The sequence below is a fragment of the Chiloscyllium plagiosum genome, chromosome 12 (assembly GCF_004010195.1).
Source record: "Chiloscyllium plagiosum isolate BGI_BamShark_2017 chromosome 12, ASM401019v2, whole genome shotgun sequence".
In the NCBI taxonomy this organism is placed as follows: domain Eukaryota; kingdom Metazoa; phylum Chordata; class Chondrichthyes; order Orectolobiformes; family Hemiscylliidae; genus Chiloscyllium; species Chiloscyllium plagiosum.
In genome coordinates this window covers 12,888,415-12,908,921 of record NC_057721.1, presented here as the reverse complement: position 1 = coordinate 12,908,921, position 20,507 = coordinate 12,888,415, and the positions used below count along the sequence as shown (strand labels likewise).

At 44.0% G+C, this 20,507-nt stretch overlaps 1 protein-coding gene across 1 annotated transcript in view; it reads left to right on the top strand.

Annotated features, from left to right (window-relative positions):
- The window catches only part of LOC122555487 (Nance-Horan syndrome protein-like), a 94,710-nt gene that overhangs the window by 2,660 nt on the left and 71,543 nt on the right, over nucleotides 1–20,507 (top strand). Inside the window, exons 2-3 of the mRNA XM_043701513.1 lie at nucleotides 1,885–1,954; nucleotides 7,647–7,799. Of these exons, the coding sequence (XP_043557448.1) occupies nucleotides 1,885–1,954; nucleotides 7,647–7,799 (223 nt within the window). The remainder of the gene's footprint in view (nucleotides 1–1,884; nucleotides 1,955–7,646; nucleotides 7,800–20,507) is intronic.

Sequence of the window (20,507 nt, the reverse complement as noted above, 5' to 3'; positions counted from 1 at the left end):
ATTTATCTCTCCACCTCCGAGGCTCCCAGCCTCATTCCTGATGAAGGGCTTTTGCCCGAAACATTGATTCCTCTGCTCCTCGGATGCTGCCTGACCTGCTGTGCTTTTCCAGCACCACACTCTTGACGCCAAACCAGTTGCCGAACAAATAGTTTCTTCTGATGTGCTCTACGAATACCCCCCACCCCCATCCACCTTGTAAATTTGAATATCTTTGTTAGGTCTCCACCTAACCTTCTCTGTTCTAGGGAAAGCAATCCTAATTTCTTCAGTCTCCCCTGCACAATAAGTGTGCTGCCCAGGATTGCGCAGAAGGCACCAGCAGAGGCAGAACCATTAATTTGCAAAGAAGAACTGTAACTCCATGGAGTGGATCGTATGGTACCCAGTCTTTAAGGTGATTTAAGGAGGAGAGCGTGGAGACTGTACTGTATTTCAGTCCTCCACTTCCCTGGCCATGTGCTACCTTACACATTAGAGGTAATGTTAATAATACTACAGATTAATAATTAAATCATTGATAATGGTATCAGTCATAAGAAAGCATCAGGTAGCACACTCACCTTTGGGTTCATTCAATCCTTAATGGTCAGTTAACTATCTCCTCTGTCTCTGCTGCAGACTGCCAGCTCAATAGCTTTCACTGCATGTGTTAACAGTGTGCAGGAAGTCGGGGTAACTCCTGACCTGTGCAACCCTGGTCAGCATGGACAAGTTGGGCTGAAGGGTCTGTTTTCGTGCACTACACCTCAATGACTCCCTACCCTCCACTCCTGATTCCATTCCCCACCCTCTCTGGGATCTCATTGCCTGCCATCTTTCTTCCTGTTGGGGTCTGGTTACAGGCCCAGCAGTGGCCACTTCTGTCTTCTGGCGCTGTTTGGGAGAACAGAGCTGCTGGCCAGTCAGACTGGCGAGCAGCTCTTTAGGCCCTGAGTTCCCATGCTGCACTGCTTGAGGCCACCCCCAGCTGCAGGCAAGTCAGCAAAGTTCCTGGTCATGAATCCCTTCCTCTGTACAACTCCTATGTTTTTGTCTTCATTCACAAAGCCAAGAGTGGCATGTGTTCTGAACTGCCCTATTGTCTTATCTGCACATTTAAAGCTTTCTGTATTTGCAGCCCATGTCCTTCTGCTCTTGTACCCTTTCTGAAAATACGACGATTTAGATCATGCTACCGCTCCAACTTTTACTTCATAAAATGCATCACTTTGTGCTTTATCTGATTACAGTTACATCTGCCATGTATATCCCCTTGACTGTGTATGTCCTTCTGATGACTGCAGCCAACCTAGTTGCAATGCTGTAAAGATTTTTATAACATGTAAGCTTCAACATTGGACTCCTTTGACCCAATTTTAGGTTATTTATATATACAAAGAAAAACAACAATCTGAAAGCTGCAATATACAGGATCCGGCTGTTGTACAGTATTTCCAAGACCATTATGTTATTCAGAACAGCACTGCACTAAACTGAATTTAACCGCAGTATGCTGATGGTTGTTAACCTATTCTGAATTGCTATATTCTGAATAACGCTGGTATATTTTACATGCTGCTATCGTATTCAGAACGCGGCTACCATATTTGGAATATGGCCGCCATCTTCTGCATTCCACTGCTACATTCTGAGGCCTGAGGTCGAAGCACATTACCCTTATGTTCACTTGCTGTAATTGCTCGCTTTTCCTTCAACCCTCTCTGTTCCAAAAGCGCTTAGCTTGACCTTTTCCCTAGCATTAAAAAAGGGGCAGCAAGTCCAAGCGAATGATTCTGGGGAACTGTTGCCTCTTCAGGTACATTCAGTGCTCTGGGTGAAAATTGCCACACAAAATTGTGCTAGTTTTATTTTATCGAGTATTTTTTTCTCTACTTGCTGCAGAAAAATGTTTGCACTTTGCCAGTTGTAAAATCTGCCATTAAACAGGGTGATCAGTGTTTGATGAAAGCAGGTAATTACAAAAAAATTAGCACTTTTATCAGAGTGGCTTGACCACTGTCTATGAGTAACCAGGTTTGAAATAATTGAAAATTACTTCAGAAAAATACAGTTTGCAACTATTACCTAATCGCATTCTGTGGACCTAGGGTGTGCCATGCCATTATCATTAGTGTCCTTCCATCTGGATAAACTGAGAGCCTGCAGCAAATGGAATCCATTGGGAATGGGGTATCTTCACCTTCTGCCAATGGGAGATCCATGTTGCCTCTTGAGAAGCTGGTTCTGCCACAGTGCCCCATGTGAACTGGGGAGCCGGTGTCATTGTGGCTTATTGGTGTCGGTGCCTGTTGCCAAGCCGCTGTAACCGCTGACGATCATGGCAGTGCCCTTGTGCCAGCCGGTGCCTCCCAGGGCTGAGAATCGATGGTTCGGGCCTTCACATCCAGCTTCCTGGAATCGGAGCTCCTGGAATCCTGCTGGTCGTCAGCCTCTGGCCAGCTCAACCATCCCGAAAATCCTCGGATACACGACCATCTTCCATTTCCTGGGAATGCGTCTGAGCCTCTGAACTCTCCTGTGCTGGTTGAGTGCCGACTGACGTGGGGGTGAGCTGCCATATTTGTGTGTTGTCCTCCATGAGAGGCCCAGAACGTGACAGAGCAGTGAAGCTGAAAGTTGTTCAGACTCCGTTCTGTGACAGCTCCGAGCCGTCTGTGTTTCACTGTCAGACATCAAGATGCTGAGAGCAGGGAAGTAATAAACCCCTCTACTCCATCCTGAGAGTCAGCTTGATATGAATCCATGCACGTTCCACGGGTGGATCAATGATGATAGCTGCTTTCCCTGTAAACATACAGGAGCCCTGCATGAAGGGACAGATAGTCTGTTACCTTGAACCCAGAATAACTGAATTTGCAAACCATGTCCGGTTACTGAGTGTGTGATAACCTGTCCCATAGCCATGGGTTTTGTTTATAGTTTATAGTCAGGGAGAACAACTTACAGGAATAGGAGGGACAGTGCAAGAGTTTGTTGCAGCTGAATTTCTCTTGGGCCAAACAGTGCAGCATCAGCAGTGTCGAGCGGTTCACTGAGCAGGGCATGATGTGCTTTGACCCTTACTGTCAGGCTGTAGAGCCACTGCCTGACTAGGATGCGGGTTAACCCCCACCCCCATACCCCTGCATAGCTTCAAGGAATGCAATGAGAAAGGGAGTCAGGAAGTGCCCCTTTTTTTGGGTTACATCTTCCCAAAGTGCTGTCCCTCCATCAGACAGTGATTGCCTTTGACTGAGGGAGTACTCCTGCTTCCCCACAGTGATAACAGCATGGACTGTATGGACATGAACACTGCATGGTGACGGGCCTATTGCATCTAGTTCAATGCTAGAGGAAGCTGGATGAACGCCTTAAGTGGTCTTTAATTGTCTGTTTTGGTAGCCAAGACAGGCTATGGCTGTGGGTAAGTGGCAGGGCCTACTTAGGCCAGAATCCTGCCTAATGAAACCTCCTTCATGGAATATCCCACAGCTTTCATGCCAGAATTGCTGAGCCTTCCCAACATTTTATCATTTTATTTCAGACTCCCTGTATCTGCGGTTCTCTGCTTTTCGATCCTTGAGAGGGTTTTACAATTATAGTAGTTCCACTCCCTCCTCTCTGTCTCTCTTTCTCTCTCTCTCTCTGCAATATTTGCAAATGAAAATCCAACCTTTCTCTGGGTAATTTATTTAGATTTATTGGTGCTGGGTTAGTGAGTCATTTTTGTTTTCAAAGAGTGCCAAAAGCGCATCATCCTCAGCGGGTCAAGACAATCTGTGAGAAAATAATTTTCAAATGCAAACAAATGGATGAGATGTTAAAGCTCTGAAATGTTAGCCCAGTGTTGTGACAGGAGACTGATACTAGGCCAGGCATCTTTGTACAGTGAGTCCTGGGGAAGTAGTGAGGAGTATTCAGGTATAGGAGGGAAAACACACAGACCATTAATCCAGGCCATAGTTGCACACCTTCTAAGGCTTTTTGCAGCGCTCTTTAGTTTCCTGGAGCCTGGTGCCTCTGAGTCATTTCAAGCTTTCAATTTATTTAATCTGTCGACCAGCAGCAGCATCGTAAGGTGGGTTTACAGTCGAGTTACAAATTGGCCGTCTCTTTGGATTCTGATTCCAAGGATTGCCATCAACAAAAGGGAAGTTGAGAGAGCCTGGAATTTCTTTACTTACTGCAGATTGTTGAATCTCTCTTTCACATAAGAGCCAGGGTGAGCTGAGTAGCCTTCCTTAATGCTGTAAGATCACACATGGAAAAGCAGCGTCATTGTCTGATAACGGAGCCACACTTCTGAAGGGTGGGCACAGATTTGCCACCTGCCTTTTTAGCCAGATCAGAGGGCACAAGTTGCGCCAAGGAGATCTCAGAATTGGGTGACCACACAGATTTCTGAGTGCGATCAGCAACCAGAAGGTTGGGGAGATCAATGGTTGATAGAAGTCACGGCCTTCAAGGTGACAGTCTTAAACTGATAATTTAGCTGTTTCCCCAAGCAGTGCATTTTCACTACACAAGAGTGAACTGGCCAGCTGTTCAAATGTGGGAGCATGTCAGATGAGGCTAAACCTGTCTTCCCTTCCCACAGTTGAGAATCTACTGGGGAGGCTCTTACCCTTTTGTTAGAATGTCCCTAATGCATGTAACAACTGTCATCTCCTGCAGTCTCCACATTACTGTATATCTGGGCTGATATGATCATCTGGTTTAATACAATTTAACATCTTCTCTCCTTGACAAAGATCTGTTTTTTTTAAGGAAAGCTAATGTGTCAAGGAACACTTGAAGTAATGCTGTGATAGTCTCTGAAGGAATTAAAGATTCTATTTACATTTTCTGACAGGGATCTTCATAGTTCTGGTCTCAGCTGGATGGAGGCTGTGTGTGGACCAGATATCATTATTCCGGCCTCTGCTGTGGGATGCAAACTGTATTCAAATTTGGCTTGCAAAACTGTAATACATTCTGTCAGATGTGGCAGTTAGTGGTACTCCCACTGCTCCATCAGTACATTGTCATGGCCACATGAAAAGATATGAGCTGTTTCATTTTGAACACAGGAATAGGAAGACAAATCCCCAAGTGCTTTAATTTTTGACTTTATCTCAAATTATAAACTACAAGAATTAGCATAGGTCATCCGTTCGCTTTTCACTGCGACTAATCCAAAGTCATGCAGCTGGTTCCCGCATGGATCTATTAGAATGGTTTTCTTCTTCAATTTCCTGCCCTCTCCTGAAAACATAGTGTAGCCAGTTTCATTTATGCCAGCCAGCTGCAATACAGCACCCCTGTGGCCATTCTTCATTTGAACACCTGCATTGCAAATTGTTGGCTGGCTGTGGGAGTCATCACCAGCCAAGGCCAATTGCAGCAATTGACAAAGCCCATAAACATTCCACTAGGGGGCAGCAAACAGACCAGGAAGGAGAGTTCCAGATCAAAGACCCCTTCTGTAACAAAGACCAGGAGAAATGTTGACGCTGTTTTACATACCTCAAAGGGCAGACGGTGTCTTGATTTAAGACCTCAATGGAAAGGCAGCATCCTAACAGTGCAGTGTACATACACACACACACACATCCCCCCCCCCCCCCCCCAAGCCTCAGTGTGTCTGCCTCATCTTCAGGGTCTGGAATGGAACTTTTGCCCCTCTGTGTCAGATGACTGTGGGCGCGAGTACCACCATTGATCTGTAGTTGGCATCTGATGCTGTTTCAAATCTATTAAGCCAGCAGAACCCAGAGAAGAATCCTGCAGGCTTCCTGCTGTGTGACTCAATCTCATACTGCCACCAAATTAATTTAAGACACAAATTGACCTGCAGATGTTGTATTTTGTAATTTATGATGCTGTTAACTGCAAGTAAATGTTTCATTATCTAGACAGGCACTTGAAATAATAGTATTGTGCATGGTTAACTCTGATGCACTTATATTCACACTGAGGGAGGTAATCCAGTTGTTCCTTTGCTGTGTGCATGTGATAAGTGCTGGTCAATAGATAAGGAATTATTTTCAACATGTATTGAAGACCAATAGTTTAACATTAATCATCTTTGTAAATGACAATTGCTCCCTTATCACTTCTAGAAATGATATCATGTGATATCCTCACACCCTGCTTCCTGTCAGGACTCCATCCCATTCTCCCAGTTTCACCATCTCCATCGCATCTATTCCACCTTCTGCAAGGGGACCTGAGAAATGTCCACCTTTTTCCTAAACTGAGGGTTCCCTACTCCCATGTTTGACAAGGTCCTCAGCTGTGGCTGATCCATCTCCCTCACTGCAACCACAGAAGGTGTAACATTTGCCCATTTACCCCCTCCCTTCTCAGGATCCCAGGGCCCAAACACACCTTCCAGGTGAAACAGCACTTTACCTGCACTTCACTCAATCAGGTCTACTGCACTCACTGCTCACAATGTGGTCTCCTTTCCATTGGGGAGACAGATCACAGACTGGGTGATAGTTTCACAGAACACCTGGGTTCGGTCCTCAAAAGTGACCCTGAGCTTCCATTTACCCGCCATCTCAACACCCCACCCCGTTCCCTGGCCAACGTCCCCGCCTCCGGCTTGCTGCAGTGTTCCAGAGAAGCTCAGTGCAAGTTGGAAGAACAGCACCTCATTTTCTGCTTGGGAACCCTGCACACTTCAGGACACAATATTGAGTTCAGTAGTTTTAGGGCCTAAACACCTTCTTCCATGTCCTTCATTCCGCCCAACCCCCCCAATATCCCTGTCATCACCTGGGCTGCTTTCAGCAAAGCCAACCCATCTCCACCCAGTTATGGTCCCCATTAACATGCTGTCTTTCTCCCTGGCTTACCATTATCAATCTCTTTGCCTACCTAACTATCTTTCTGTCCCTTTGGGCTCTATCTGAACCTATCGTTCACACCATCATGATTCCCCCTCCCCAACCCCATATACCAGCTTTTCCGAGCTACGATCAGTTCTGAAGAAAGGTCACTGGACCCAAAACGTTAACTCTGCTTTCTCCTCCAAGCTACTGCCAGCCCTGTTGAGTTTCTCCAGCAATTGCTGTTTATGTTTCAGATTTCCAGCACCTGCCATTTCTTTGGTTTCTTTTACCACGTTGGTATTTGTTCCAAAGGGACTAATTTAATGTAAAGAAAGTGAAGGGAACATTATTTTGTGATCTGAATTTTTTTGAAGTAATGTGTGTCCTTTTCCAGTCAGTTTTCTCCCCTTTCCTGTGGCTCTAACTGGGATTCTCACCCTAGTTGACACAAATGTCAGCAGTTTAGTTGTGGGACATACCACTGCCAGGCTTAGTCCTGCTTCACCTCTTGTCTCCACAGATTGTTGATTACAGATAGTGATTGAATCCTTGGGGATACATCATGTTTTCTCCTTCACAAACCTTAATATCAAATGTGCTGCTTCAAGTGGCTGTGCCAAACAGTGTAGAATAGCAAGGGAAGCAAACCAGATACCTTATGGTCTCTTACATCATGTAGTTGGCCGTTGACTAATTATTTATTTATCACCATCCTAAGCACCAGTGATAGATTGTAACTAGCTGTACCCCGTCCTAGTCTTCAAAACATGCTCAGACCCACTTTGCTTAAAGTCCCTCGGATAACATTCGAGCAATGATTGCTGACTTGGTGTTTCTCTGTTTCAGCCGTGTCAAACCTGGACAAGGAGAGTAAACTAACAGTCCACTACCGAGCTCCGTGGTATCAGCAGGAGGATCTGTTTCGCCCATCGACCAGACCGCCATGCGTAGAGGAGCTTCACCAATGTGCCAAACAGAAGCAGCAGTTTCTACATAAAGGTATATCTCGAGCTGGTCCTTTATAACCAGGGTCAGTGCTGAGTTCAATTTGTGTGTTAGTTTCACAACGGTTGTTTTACAATTGAGCAGTCCCTTTGAGGAAGAGGAATGGTAAACGGTTTGAAAGGTGAGCAGGAGTATGGTGTACATGCGGTGACTCAAGCATTCAAAAATACCAGCACTGACTTCAGAGGACAATTGGTCTGTTTCAGTGAGGTAACATTTGATGATTTTATGTTACTCAAAAACACAACTTGCCAAAGTCTTGCTATAATCAGGATTTTCATAAGAATATAAATATAAAGGGGAACATTTTATACTGGCAAATATGTGTGTTTGTGGACATTGCCTCAGGACAGGATCAGACAGTTATAGAGTCATACAGCATGGACACAGACTCTTCGATCCAATTCATCCATGTCAACCAAGTTTCCCAAATTAATGTAGTCCCATTTGCATGGCCCGTATCTCTCATTCATATGCCTGTCCAAATATCTTTTAAACATTATAACTGTATCAGCATCTACCATTTCCTCTGGCAGTTCATTCCACATATGCACCACCCTCTGTGTGAAAAAGTTGCCCCTCGGATCTCCCTTTACGATCTTTCCCCTACCCTTGGGAATTTTGCTATTCGCCTTATCTATGCCCTTTGTGATTTTATAAACCTCTTTAAGGTCTCCCCTCAACCTCCAAGTGTCACACTCTGAATTTACTCTTGAGGTGTTGAGCTGTGGTTTGCAACCTATTAACTGATTCTGAGGCCTATGGTTTCCAGAGGTTTGAACCGCAGAGTCTAGGCTGAGGCTTCAGTGAAGTACTGAATAGCAGTATTGCACCATAAAGTGCAAGGGGAGTTCTTTTCAGTGTCCTTAACCCACAGTCACTAAAATACATAATCTGGTCATTATCAGGTTGCTAATTGTAGGAGTGCCCTGTGCACTAATCAGCTGCCCCATTTCCTATATTACATGTGTGCTTGAAAAGTACTAACCTGACCAAAAAACACATTGGGAGAAAGTGAGAACTGCAGATGCTGGAGATCAGAGTCAAAAAGTATAGCACTGGAAAAGCACAGCCGGTCAGGCAGCATCCGAGGAACAGGAGAGTCGACATATTGGCCGTAAGCTCTTCATCCCTGAAGAAGGGCTTATGCCCGAAACATTGACTCTCCTGCTCCTCAGATGCTGCCTGACCTGCTGTGCTTTTCCAGTGCCACACTGTAAAACACATTGGAATATCTTGAGGCCATGAAGTTCACCTTTCCTTCAATCGGTGTCCAAAGTTGAGATCAGCTTATCAACAGGTTGTAGATTATGAATTCCAGACTTACCTAGCTTGTGTGTAGCATCGCTTTGTATTGGGCAGTGCAGTTGCCCAATAGTATATTAAGGGCAACCTTTAATAGGACAAAGTAGAAATTGTCACAACTTCAATAATTTCACACACATCATCACCACTCATAGTGCCCTTACTCTATTGGATAGGATCAGTCCTTTGAACTAAACTCCAAATCTGTCACTTGCCTTCACTAATTAAATCCTGGTGGAGATCTGTTGTCATACATAAAGCTCTCTAGCTCAGACTACTCAACAATAGTCATTGGTGAGACCACTTGGAAACTATAGATGGTGCACGGAAGGAAATAATAAGAGGGATGTGCACTCATCTTTAACGCTGTTCATTGTACCCAAACTGTATATCGCCTTTAAGTGGCAGCTCTGATACGCACTGTCACAAGCAACTCCCTCACACCATCCATCCCCACTGGGGAAATATCAATAAACACTACAATTAAAGGTAACGTCACCATAGTCTCACCGGACCATAGGGATGTTCTCTGATTGGAGAGAGAGATATACCTGGTGGTGAGTTTAACTTGAGGGTCACCACACCTCTGGTGAGGGCCAAGATTGAGAAGGTGGGACATTCATGGTAACCTCAGCTGGTGTGGGAATTGGACCTGTGTTTGTTGGCATTACTCTGCATCATAAATCCAGCCATCCAAGCTCACTGACACCCTCCGCTTTAACAAAGGAGGATAGCTGAGATGTTTTGATTGAAATGCATTGAGGAGTTTTATTTGTCAGACACTGGTTACAGCTGTCAAAATAATATTAATGCATATTTCCATAAGTGCATATTGTCAATCACACCCTATTTTTGTTCTGGTAGTAAAACACAGAATGTTAAATGGACTCTCTGTTAGTAAACCATTTTAAAATACCTGAATGTTTGTGAGGAGTCAATCATCAGCATGTAAGTCAGTATAGTTCACATATATAGCAGATCTCATTATTATTGCCTTTGGAGCAGTTCACTATTGGCTGATTACAGAAATTACTCCCAATATAAGCCTGTCTTCCCACACAATTAACATCAGTTTGAGTTTTGTTTTGAGAGGAGTGAATGAGATTTGAAGATTTCCATGTTTGATTAAAACATGAGTTGGGTTCCGGGTCCTGCTGGATGGCGAGATATCCATTTCATTAATTTACTTTTGAGTTACTTTTTGTCCCTCCATTTCGTACATCTCATGGTAAATCATTTTGTGATCAGTGAAACGAGGAATATCTGGAAGAAAAGGAGCCTTTTATTTTGCTTGGCGATTGCCGTTAGCTTCAAATACTCCTTGGTCAGGTTTTGCAAGGTCTTGTGCTGTGATAAACTGAGGGAATTCTAACCCAGCAATGTGTCACACCAAGGCAGTGTGTCATTTTTCACTTCTCACATCAACCATTTTGTGAACCCTCGGGGTCAGATTCCTAATTTGTTCCAACTAATGTTAAGTTAAAGGGCAGAGTATGTGTCAGCAAATGCTGACATAGAGGCTGTCATCCCACGGGGGCTATTATGTGTAATTGTGTAAGACCAGGATGGTGTGTCAGCAGGCAGTTATGCATCTCTTAGCACATATTTCCAGTGAAGTCAGTTGTGGAACAACTTGCAAAAGATGTTTTACATTTAAGTGTATAAAGTCAAAGTGACTTCCCATTGGTCAGGAATAGATTTAGATGCAAGATCTATGGGCGACAGACAGCTGTGTTTTCTGTGCTTTCTTTTCGAGACCAAGAAAACACCCGACCTCCATCAGCCTCGGCCACATGAGATGTTGCTGCAGAGTGTCCTTTTTCATATGCAGCATAGTTGATTGTCATAAATCACCTCCTAATGTTGGTGGAGTTCATTTCACAGCTCTCCCTGGTATACATTTCACACAATGTGGAGTAATAACAGCAAGATGTCAGATCATGAGGACCTCACTCTCATCACCAAATCTGGCCTTGACTGAGACAACGTCTTTACATTACAAAGAACATTCATCCCTGGTAAATGTGATGTGGCGGGGTGATATCAGAGCAAACTCATGAACCCTTCAAAATCTAAACTTTGCTGGTAGACAGTTTTGCCAACACATTTCGTGGAGCTCGTGTCCCAGGGTCAAGAAATTTACTTTGTAAAATGAAAATGTCTTTAATTTATTTCTTTGCATTCTAGGAACATGCCTTGCATTAGTAAATGATACAAGATCGAGGTAGGCAAGATAGTGAGGGAATCTGTTATAAAGGGACAAGGAACCGCCAACCAGAAATGTCCTCACTGGGGAATAAAGGTAGTAATGGGCTACATCACCAATGCAATATTGCAAAATTGTACCTAGTTATTTCAAATTTCTGTCAGTATATTTTTATTTGTACTCCTTATCACCCTTGTGTATTTATTGGGTTGATTTATGGGCTTACGTTGGTGTAAGCCATTGGTAAAAAATGAAAAAGGATGTGAATTAAAGATTGTTTTCCAAAAAAAGATGTACTGAGATGCAACCTGTTAGCCGTTAAGCTCAGTAAAGAAGATGAAATCCTGGAAATCACTTCATAAAGTTGCACCATTGAATTTATTGGAACATAGGGACAGGTCTTGGAGCCTGTTCACCTTATTCAGAGAGTCATGACTCAGCGATAACTTAACACCATATACTCACATTTACTCTATTTCCATTATTAGATTGCATATTGATTTTTTTTTTAATGATAGTCCTGTAATTTCTGGCTAATTCTGGGTTGTGCCCCTTAGTCCTCGATGTCACCAACCAGCGGGATAGTTTCTCTCTTTCTATCCGACTTGTTTACTTTAAAAATCTTGAAAAGTTTTGACTAAATCATTTTTTCATGTTGGTCTCCTGGTCAACTAATTCCTACAGTCCAGATACGATGCCAGTAAACCTACACTGCTCCGGCTAGTCAAATCTATCCTTTCCAGGACGTGATACCAAGGACACTCATACAACAGTATCATTGACATTGGCAATAACCAGTGGAGCACCCAGCACTGATCCCATGACACACCACTTGTTGACAATTAAAAAAAACTTATTTATCCTTACTCTGTGCTTCCTGTTAGCTAACTAATCCTTTACCCATGTTAACATATGAACCACTCAACCATGTGCAGCTTGTGCAGTTACCTCATGTAGTGCCTTATCAAATACCTTTTGGAAATCGAAGTAGACTGCATCTGCTGGTGCCCCACCCCACACTCCCCACTCCCCCGTCATGGTAGGTGTTCCTTTCTCAAATTTCGAACAGAAAGCCACATTGGTTCTCCATGATCAGATTGTGAACTCCTTGGGGAAGGTCATGGCCTAGTGATATTATCACTGGACAATTAATCCAGAGACCCCGATAATGTTCTAGGGACCCAGGTTCAAATCCTGCCATGGCAGATGGGGAATTTGACTTCAATAAAATACCTGGATTTAAGACTCTAATAGTGACTGTGAAGCTGTTGCTGATTGTCAGGAAGAACCCATCTGGTTTACTAATGCCCTTTAGGGAAGGAAACTACCATCCTTACCTGGTCTGGCCCACACATGACTACAGACCCACAGCAATGTGGTTAACTCTTAACTGAACAGGATAATGAGGGTTGGGCATTAAAGCTGAACTAGCCAGCTGTGCCCAAATCCCGTGAATGAATAAATAAAATTACACTGCCATAACCTACTTAATGAGGGACTCTGATATTTACCCTACGAAATGCGTTGGTCTAACAGGCCCACAGTTTTCTGCTTTCCGCCTCTCTCCAGTCTTGAGTAAAGGTGTATATTCCCTGCTGTCCGTTCCAGTGACATTGACAACAAATGCAGCCAGAACCTTATTTCCCAAAATCTTTCAGAAAGTTAGGTTTAAAGAGCCATCTGGTGGGAAACGTGCAGCACTACCACTTTGCTGATTGACGCAATAAATTCAGATGGAGGAACCGGTCATGGGAAATGTTAAGGGACGAAAGTAGAAGCTCAAGATTTTGTAGATGGGTAGTGTGCGTGGATTTAAGATTTTAAAATATTCAATAGTAATATAATTTGAAAATATAATAATTAATATTATAATTTTAAAATTACAAGTATTTATTTGTTTAGTGGTCCCCTTCTGTCTGACGTGCTGCTACCAGTAAGCCGAGGTGTCTATAACCTTGCCCGAAGGACCAGAGCCTGCTGCACCATTAGATAAGACACGGCTCATCAGGTTGTGGTCTCAATTGCACTTTCCTGGTCTGCAGCCCATAGCCCTTGACCTCTTGTCTATCAGAAATCTACCTAACTCTACCTGAATAAATTCAATAAGTCAGCCTCCAGGGTTTCCAGAAGAGAATTCCACAGACTGTAACCCTCTGAGAGAAAGAAAAGGTTCTCCTCATCAATCTCAGTTTACCAGAACGTTACCAGACTTCAGAGTTAATCGATTTGATTTGATTCCCTACAGTGTGGAAACAGGCCCTTCGGCCCAACCAGTCCACACCCACCCTCCGAAGAGTAACCCACCCAGACCCATTTCTGTCTGACTAATGCACCTAACACTATGGGCAATTTACCATGGCCAATTCACCTAACCTGCACATCTTTGTACAGATTATGCAAATTAGGCCTGTTTTCTGTACAAGTTAGAAGGTTAAGGGGTGATCCGATCAAAGTCTTCAAAATATTAACAAAACAAGACAGCGTAGATATTTCTACCAGTTGGGTTTTTAGACCTCGGGGGTATAGTCTAAGAGTTAGGGCCAGACCATTCAGGAGAAATGTTACAACGCATTTCAACAAACAAAGGAAGGTGTGTGGAACTCTCTTCCACAAACAGCGGTGGATGCTGGATTAGTTGTTAGTTTTAAATCTGAGACAGATAATGTTTTGTGCATCAAAGCTATTAAAGGATATGGGCCCAAGGCAGGTACATGGAATAAGGCCACAAATCAGCCATAATCTCATTGAATGTTAGAACAGGCTCAAGGGGCTGAATGGCCTACTCCTATGCTCCTATTTTCCATGTTTCTATATTTTTAAGAATGGTTTACATTTATATAGCACCTTCAAAATTGTAAAATGTCCTGAGACAATATTCAGAACCTTTACCAAACCAAATAGTGAGACTGGCTAAGAGGAAAAAGGAAGCATATATAAGGTCGAGGCGACTGAAGACAGACAAAGCTTTGGAAGAATATAGGGAATGTGGGACCAATTTGAAATGAGGAATTAAGAGGGCTAAAGGGATCATGAAATATCTTGAGCAAACAGGATTAAGTAAATTCCCAAAGGCTTTTATTCATATGTAAGAAGCAAGAGGGTAACTAGAAAAAGGGTTGGCCCACTCAAGGACGAAGGAGGAAAGTTATCCATGGAATCAGAGAAAATGGGTGAGATTCGTAATGAGTACTTTACATTGGTAATCGCCAAGGAGAGGGACATAGCGGATGTTGAGGTTAGGGATAGATGTTTTATTACTCTCGGTCAAGTTGGCATAAGGAGGGAGGAAGTGTTGGGTATTCTAAAAGGCATTGAGGTGAACAAGTTCCCAGATCAGGATGGGATCTATCCCAGGTTACTGATAGAAGTGGGAGAGGAAATAGCTGGGGCCTTAACAGAAAGCTTTGCAGCATCCTTGAACACGGGTGAGGTCCAAGAGGACTGGAAAATTGCTAATGTTGTCCCCTTCTTTAAGAAGGGTAGCAGGAATAATGCAGGTAAATGTAGACCAGTGAACCTGACATCAGTGGTAGGGAAGCTGCTGGAGAAGATACTGAGGGATAGGATCTACTCCCAATTGGAAGAAAATGGGGTTATTAGTGATAGGCAACATGGTATTGTGCAGGGAAGATCATGCCTTACCAACTTAATAGAATTCTTTGAGGAAGTGACAAAGTTGATTGATGAGGGAAGGGCTGCAGATGCCATTTACATGGACTTCAGTAAGGCATTTGATAAGATTCCCCATGGTAGCCTAATGGAGGAAGTAAAGTCGTATGAGGTCCAGGGTGTATTAGCTAGATGGATAGAGAACTGGCTGGTCAACAGGATACAGAGAGTAGCAGTGAAAAGGAATTTCTTAAAATGGTGAACCATGACTAGTGGTGCCCCACAGACATCAGTGTTGGGACCACTGTTATTTGTGATATACATAAATGATCTGGAGGATGGTGTAGATTGTCTGATTAGCAAGTTTGCAGATGACACTAGGATTGGTGAAGTAACAGATAGTAAAGAGAACTGTCAGAGAATACAGCAGAATATACACAGATTGGAGTGATGGGCAGAGAAATGGCAAATGGAGTTCAATCGGGGCAAATGTGAGGTGATGCATTTTGGAAGATCCAGTTCAAGAGCCAATTATACAATAAATGAAAAAGTCCTGTGGAAAATTGATGCATAGAGAGATTTGTGTATTCAGGTCCATTGTACTCTGAAGATGGCAACGCAGGTCGATAGAGTGGTCAAGCAGGCATACGTCATGCTTTCCCTCATTAGACAGGGTATTGAGTAGAAGAGTTGGCAGGTCATGTTACAGTTGTATAGAACATTGGTTCAGCCATATTTGGAATACCACGTACAGTTCTGGTCACCACATTATCAAAAGGATGTAAATGCTTTGGAGAGGGTGCAGAGGAGGTTCACTAGGATGTTGCCTGGTATAGAGGGTGCTAGCTATGAAGAGAGGTTGATAGGTTAGGATTATTTTCATTAGAAAGATGGAGGTTGAGGTGGGACCTGATTGAGGTCTACAAAATCATGAGAGGTATAGATAGGGTGGATAGCAAGGAGCTTTCTCCCAGAGTGGGGGACTCAACTATGAGGGGTCATGAGTTTAAAGTGAAAGGGGAAAAGTTTAAGGAAAGTTCTTTACACAGAGGGTGGTGGGTGCCTGGAACGTGTTGCCAGCAGCGATGGTAGAGGTGGGCACAGTAACATCATTTAAGATGTATCTGAACAGATACATGAACGGACAGGGAGCAGAGGGATACAGATCCTCGGAAAGACAGGTTTAGATAGAGGATCTGGATTGGCACAGGCTTAGAGGGCCGAAGGGCCTGTTACTGTGCTGTAATTTTCTTTGTTCTTTGTTCTCAAATATTGCACACAGCTGCAAAAGGAGATATTATTACAGATGACCGGAAGGTTGGTCGAAGAGGTAGGTTTTGAGGAGATGGTTTAATGGTTAAACAAGAGGTAGAGGGAGGGAATTGAAGTGTTTAGGGTCTTAGCAGTTGAAGTGATGACTGACAGTAGCAGAGCAATCAAAATTGGGAATGGTCAAGCAGAAGCCATATTGGAGGAACACAGAGGGTTGTTGACTTGGGCAGAATGTCCAGATATATTCTCTGAAGAGGGGGACATCTTTGGACATTTCAAGTGTTGCCTGTTAAATGAAAATGCAGACTATTTTTCCTGAGAGCACTAACTTCTGCCAAACATGTAGCCACCTTTTCACTCCATCCCACTCCCGACCTCACTCTAGTCTCAGTTCCACTGCTCCTGAAGCCCTCGCTCTAACTTTCACCTCAAGACTTGACTTTTGCTATCCTCTCCTGCTAATCTCCCCTCTATAAAAGTGAGGTCAACCAAAACTCAACTGCATCTGAGCTCACCCTCCTGTTCTCCTACCCTCCCCTGTCCTCAGTGACCTGCATCCACTCTTGGTCAAGTAATGTCTCAGATTTATAATGGTCAATGAGGTTTCAAATCCCTCTGTAGCCACAGCCATCCTGACCTCTGTAATCTCCTCCTATCCTGCAACACTCTGCGATATCTACACTCCTCTCATTCTGGTCTCATTAACATTCTCAATTTTAACTTGCCTGCCATCAGTGTGTCTGGCTTCAGTTGATCGGGTCCTGGACTGCGTTTGGAGTCTTTCTTACTTCACTTCTCTTCTTTAAAGCCAATATCATCAGTAGTTTCAATGTGTGTTGAAGGTCAACTGGTGGATATTGCACTGAGCAATATTGAATTCTGCTTGCTAATCCTATCAGCTAATATGCACTGCTACCATCCACTGATTGGCTTGTATTCAATGCTGCAGTACCTTACAAGTGAACGGCTGTTGGCACCAGTCCTGTCACCTTCGAATCAAGTTATTCTGAGCAGTTCTCTAGATAACAGGCAGGTTCCAAAACCAGTTGGTACCCCTGGACGCAGCCTGCCCTGCTGTATGCCACTTACATTTCCTGGTTTAAGGTGAACGGGTAAAACAGGTGGCCGCGGCAATGGAGAGCTCCTGCTCATGTTCCTAAAGAACCTCCCTTTGTAAACACAAGCGTGCAGGATCAGCAGGAGACGTGGGAGCTGCACGGTGGCTGAGTGGTTAGCACAGCGGCCTCACAGCATCAGGGACCCGGGTTTGATTCCAGCCGCCGGTGACTGTCTGTGTGGAGTCTGCACATTCTCCCCGTGTCTGCGTGGGTTTCCTCCGGGTGCTCTGGTTTCCTCCCACAGTCCAAGAATGTGCAGGTTAGGTAGATTGGCTGTGTTAAATTGCCTATAGTATCCAGGGATGTGTAGATTGGGTGGATTAGCCATGGGTAATGTGGGTCTGTATGGGATGCTCTCCAGAAGGCAGTGTGGACTCAATGGGCCGAGTGGCCTGCATCCACACTGTTGAAGCTAATTATGCTGCTGCTGCTGCTACTATCAGCTTGACTGAGGTCACCTACCTCCCTGTCCTTCCATTGATGGAGACTTGCTCCTCTTATCTCAAAGGCAGAATCGCAGAGGCTTGAAAATAGGAATTGGCAACCTCTGTTGTAGGTGTAAGGGGGCGCTTTCTGACACGGAGAGAAAGATCCTAGCTTTGTGGGATACCCTGAACTGGAGCTGAGTGAATCTGCAGCCCCTGGTTTCCATCTCACCTGTGTAGTAAATGTAAGCACTGCAGGAGCTCATTTGTGGACAGCATGGTCTCACAAACAACAATGTGATAATGGATAAATAATCTGTTGGGACTACAGAATTTGAATATTGTCAAAAAGAGAGATGGACTGTTGAACTTCCCCACCTTGCATTCATCAGGACAAATCAAAGAATTCCAAGATTCACAGCAATTTATATAGCAGGAGAAAACGGTGCTGACTGACTGGTTGATAATAAGTCAACCCTGATGGGCCAAGGCGTGGCTGAGTATAAAACAATGAATAACAAAGGCTCCCAAAGCTTTTGGATTATTCAACAAAAGTGTAAGGCTTGAACATACAGAGTTCTGGGGCTGAGTGTATATCCCTTGGACCAAGTGTAACCGAGCCATGTTACAAGTTCAGCTGCTTTCTTAATTCATTTGTTATTGTAGCTATTCACACTTCAGGAAGCATTCTAATTCCCAAAGCACGGAATCTAGAAAAGACCGTGGAGCCGAAAGAGATAGGAGCAGAATTAGGCCATTCAGTCCATGGGTCTGCTCCCCTGTTCAATCATGGTTGGTACGTTTCTCAACCGCATTCTCCTGTCTTCTCCCTTGCGCCCTTGATCCCCTTCATCAATCATGAACATATCCCTCTTGGTCTTAAATACACTCAATGACTTGGTCTCCACAGCCTTGTGTGGCAATGAGTTCTACAGATTCACCACCCTCTGGCTGAAGCAATTCCTCCTCTTCTCAGGTCTAAAGGGTTGTCCCTTCCCTCTGAGGCTCTGCCCTCAGGTCCTAGTCTCTCCTATTAATGGAACATCTCCTCCATGTCCACTATACCCAGACCTCTCAGTATCCTGTAAGTTTAAACAGATGGCTCCTCATCCTTCTCAACTCTATTGATTACAGACCTCAGCAGCTCTGTATATGACAAGCCCTTCGTCGCCAGGATCATTCTTGTAAACCTCCTCTGGACACCTGCAATGCCAGCATATTCTTCCTTAGATATGGTATTCCAAATGCGGTCTAAGCAGAGTCTTATACAGCCTCAGCAGTACATCCCTCCAGAGCCTTATACAGCCTCAGCAGTACATCCCTCCAGAGTCTTATACAGCCTCAGCAGTACATCCCTCCAGAGCCTTATACAGCCTCAGCAGTATTGCACATGTATCCTAGCCCTCTTGAAATGAATGCTTACACTGCTTTTGCCTTGCTAACTGCCAACTGAATCTGCATGTTAACCTTAACAGAATCCTGAACTAGGACTCCCAAGTCCCTTTGTGCCTTAAATTTCCGAAGCCATTCCCCATATAAAAAATAGTCTCCATCTCTATTCTTCCTACCACAGTGCATAACCTCACAATTTCCCACATTGTATTCCAAGTGCCACTTCTTTGCCCTCTCTCCTAGCCTGTCCAAGTCCTTCTGCAGCCTCCTTGCCTCTTTTACACTGCCTACCCCACCACCTCTTTTTGTGACATCTGCAAACCTAGCAACAATGCCCTCAGTTCCTGCATTCCTGATGAAGGGCTTATGCCTGAAACGTCAATTCTCTTGCTCCTCAGATGCTGCCTGACCTGCTGTGCTTTTCCAGCACCACAGTCTCGACTCTGATCTCCAGCATCTGCAGTCCTCACTGTCTCCTATTTACCTTCTATCTGAAAGTAATCTATAGTAGATTGTCAGACCAGTAGCTATCATCAACTTATGGTTTTTCTGTGATGAAACTCTTCTGTACTGGGCCCTGGATCTCCGACTTCAATTTATCCCGTTAAAAAAAACCTTACAAACTGTGAGCCAAACAAAAGAAGCAAGCAAAAAGCAGCTCTTTCCCCCTACATTGAATTCCCATATTCCCTCCAAATTCCCAGATCCCTAACCTCACTCGGGCTGTGTCTCACTCTGGATGGGATCTCTCCTTCCTGACTATGCAAAGCTGACTGCACCTTCCTTGCTCATCTCAAAATTTACTGCTTTAATTTTCTTAGCTTGTATTCAAAAAATACTATAAAAACACTGAGTGTTGGTCAGGTTAGGCAGAGTTAACACTTAGGTGATTGAAAAGCAACCTTTTTTTTTCATTTTACAGTCAATATTCAGTTTTTCTCATTTTGGAGGAGATCGTGCCTGGTAAAGGGTTTGACCCAGAGAGAACTCCTGCCACCTAGTGGACAGTAGGATTTTTTTCTCACAAACTCCCCGAGGGAACATTGCAAGACAACCTTCTTCCCTTCCATTCTGCAGCTCACTTCCATCTTCAAGGAATTTCTTTCTGTCGTTTTTGCAGTTTAAATTAAACCACGAAAGTCATATGGACTTGCGATTTTTTTTTTTCCTCAGAGGAGAGATAGTGAGAAGGGGAGAGTTAGCAGGGAAGAGACAGAGAGAGAGAGAGAGAGAAAGAAAGGGGGAGAGACAAAGAGAGGGAGAGAGAAAAAGGGGGACAGACAGAGAGAGAAAGAGGGAGAGATAGGGGAAACAGAGAAGGGGAGAGACAGAGAAAGAGACTTAGAGAAGGGAAGGAGAAAGGGAGAAACAGAGA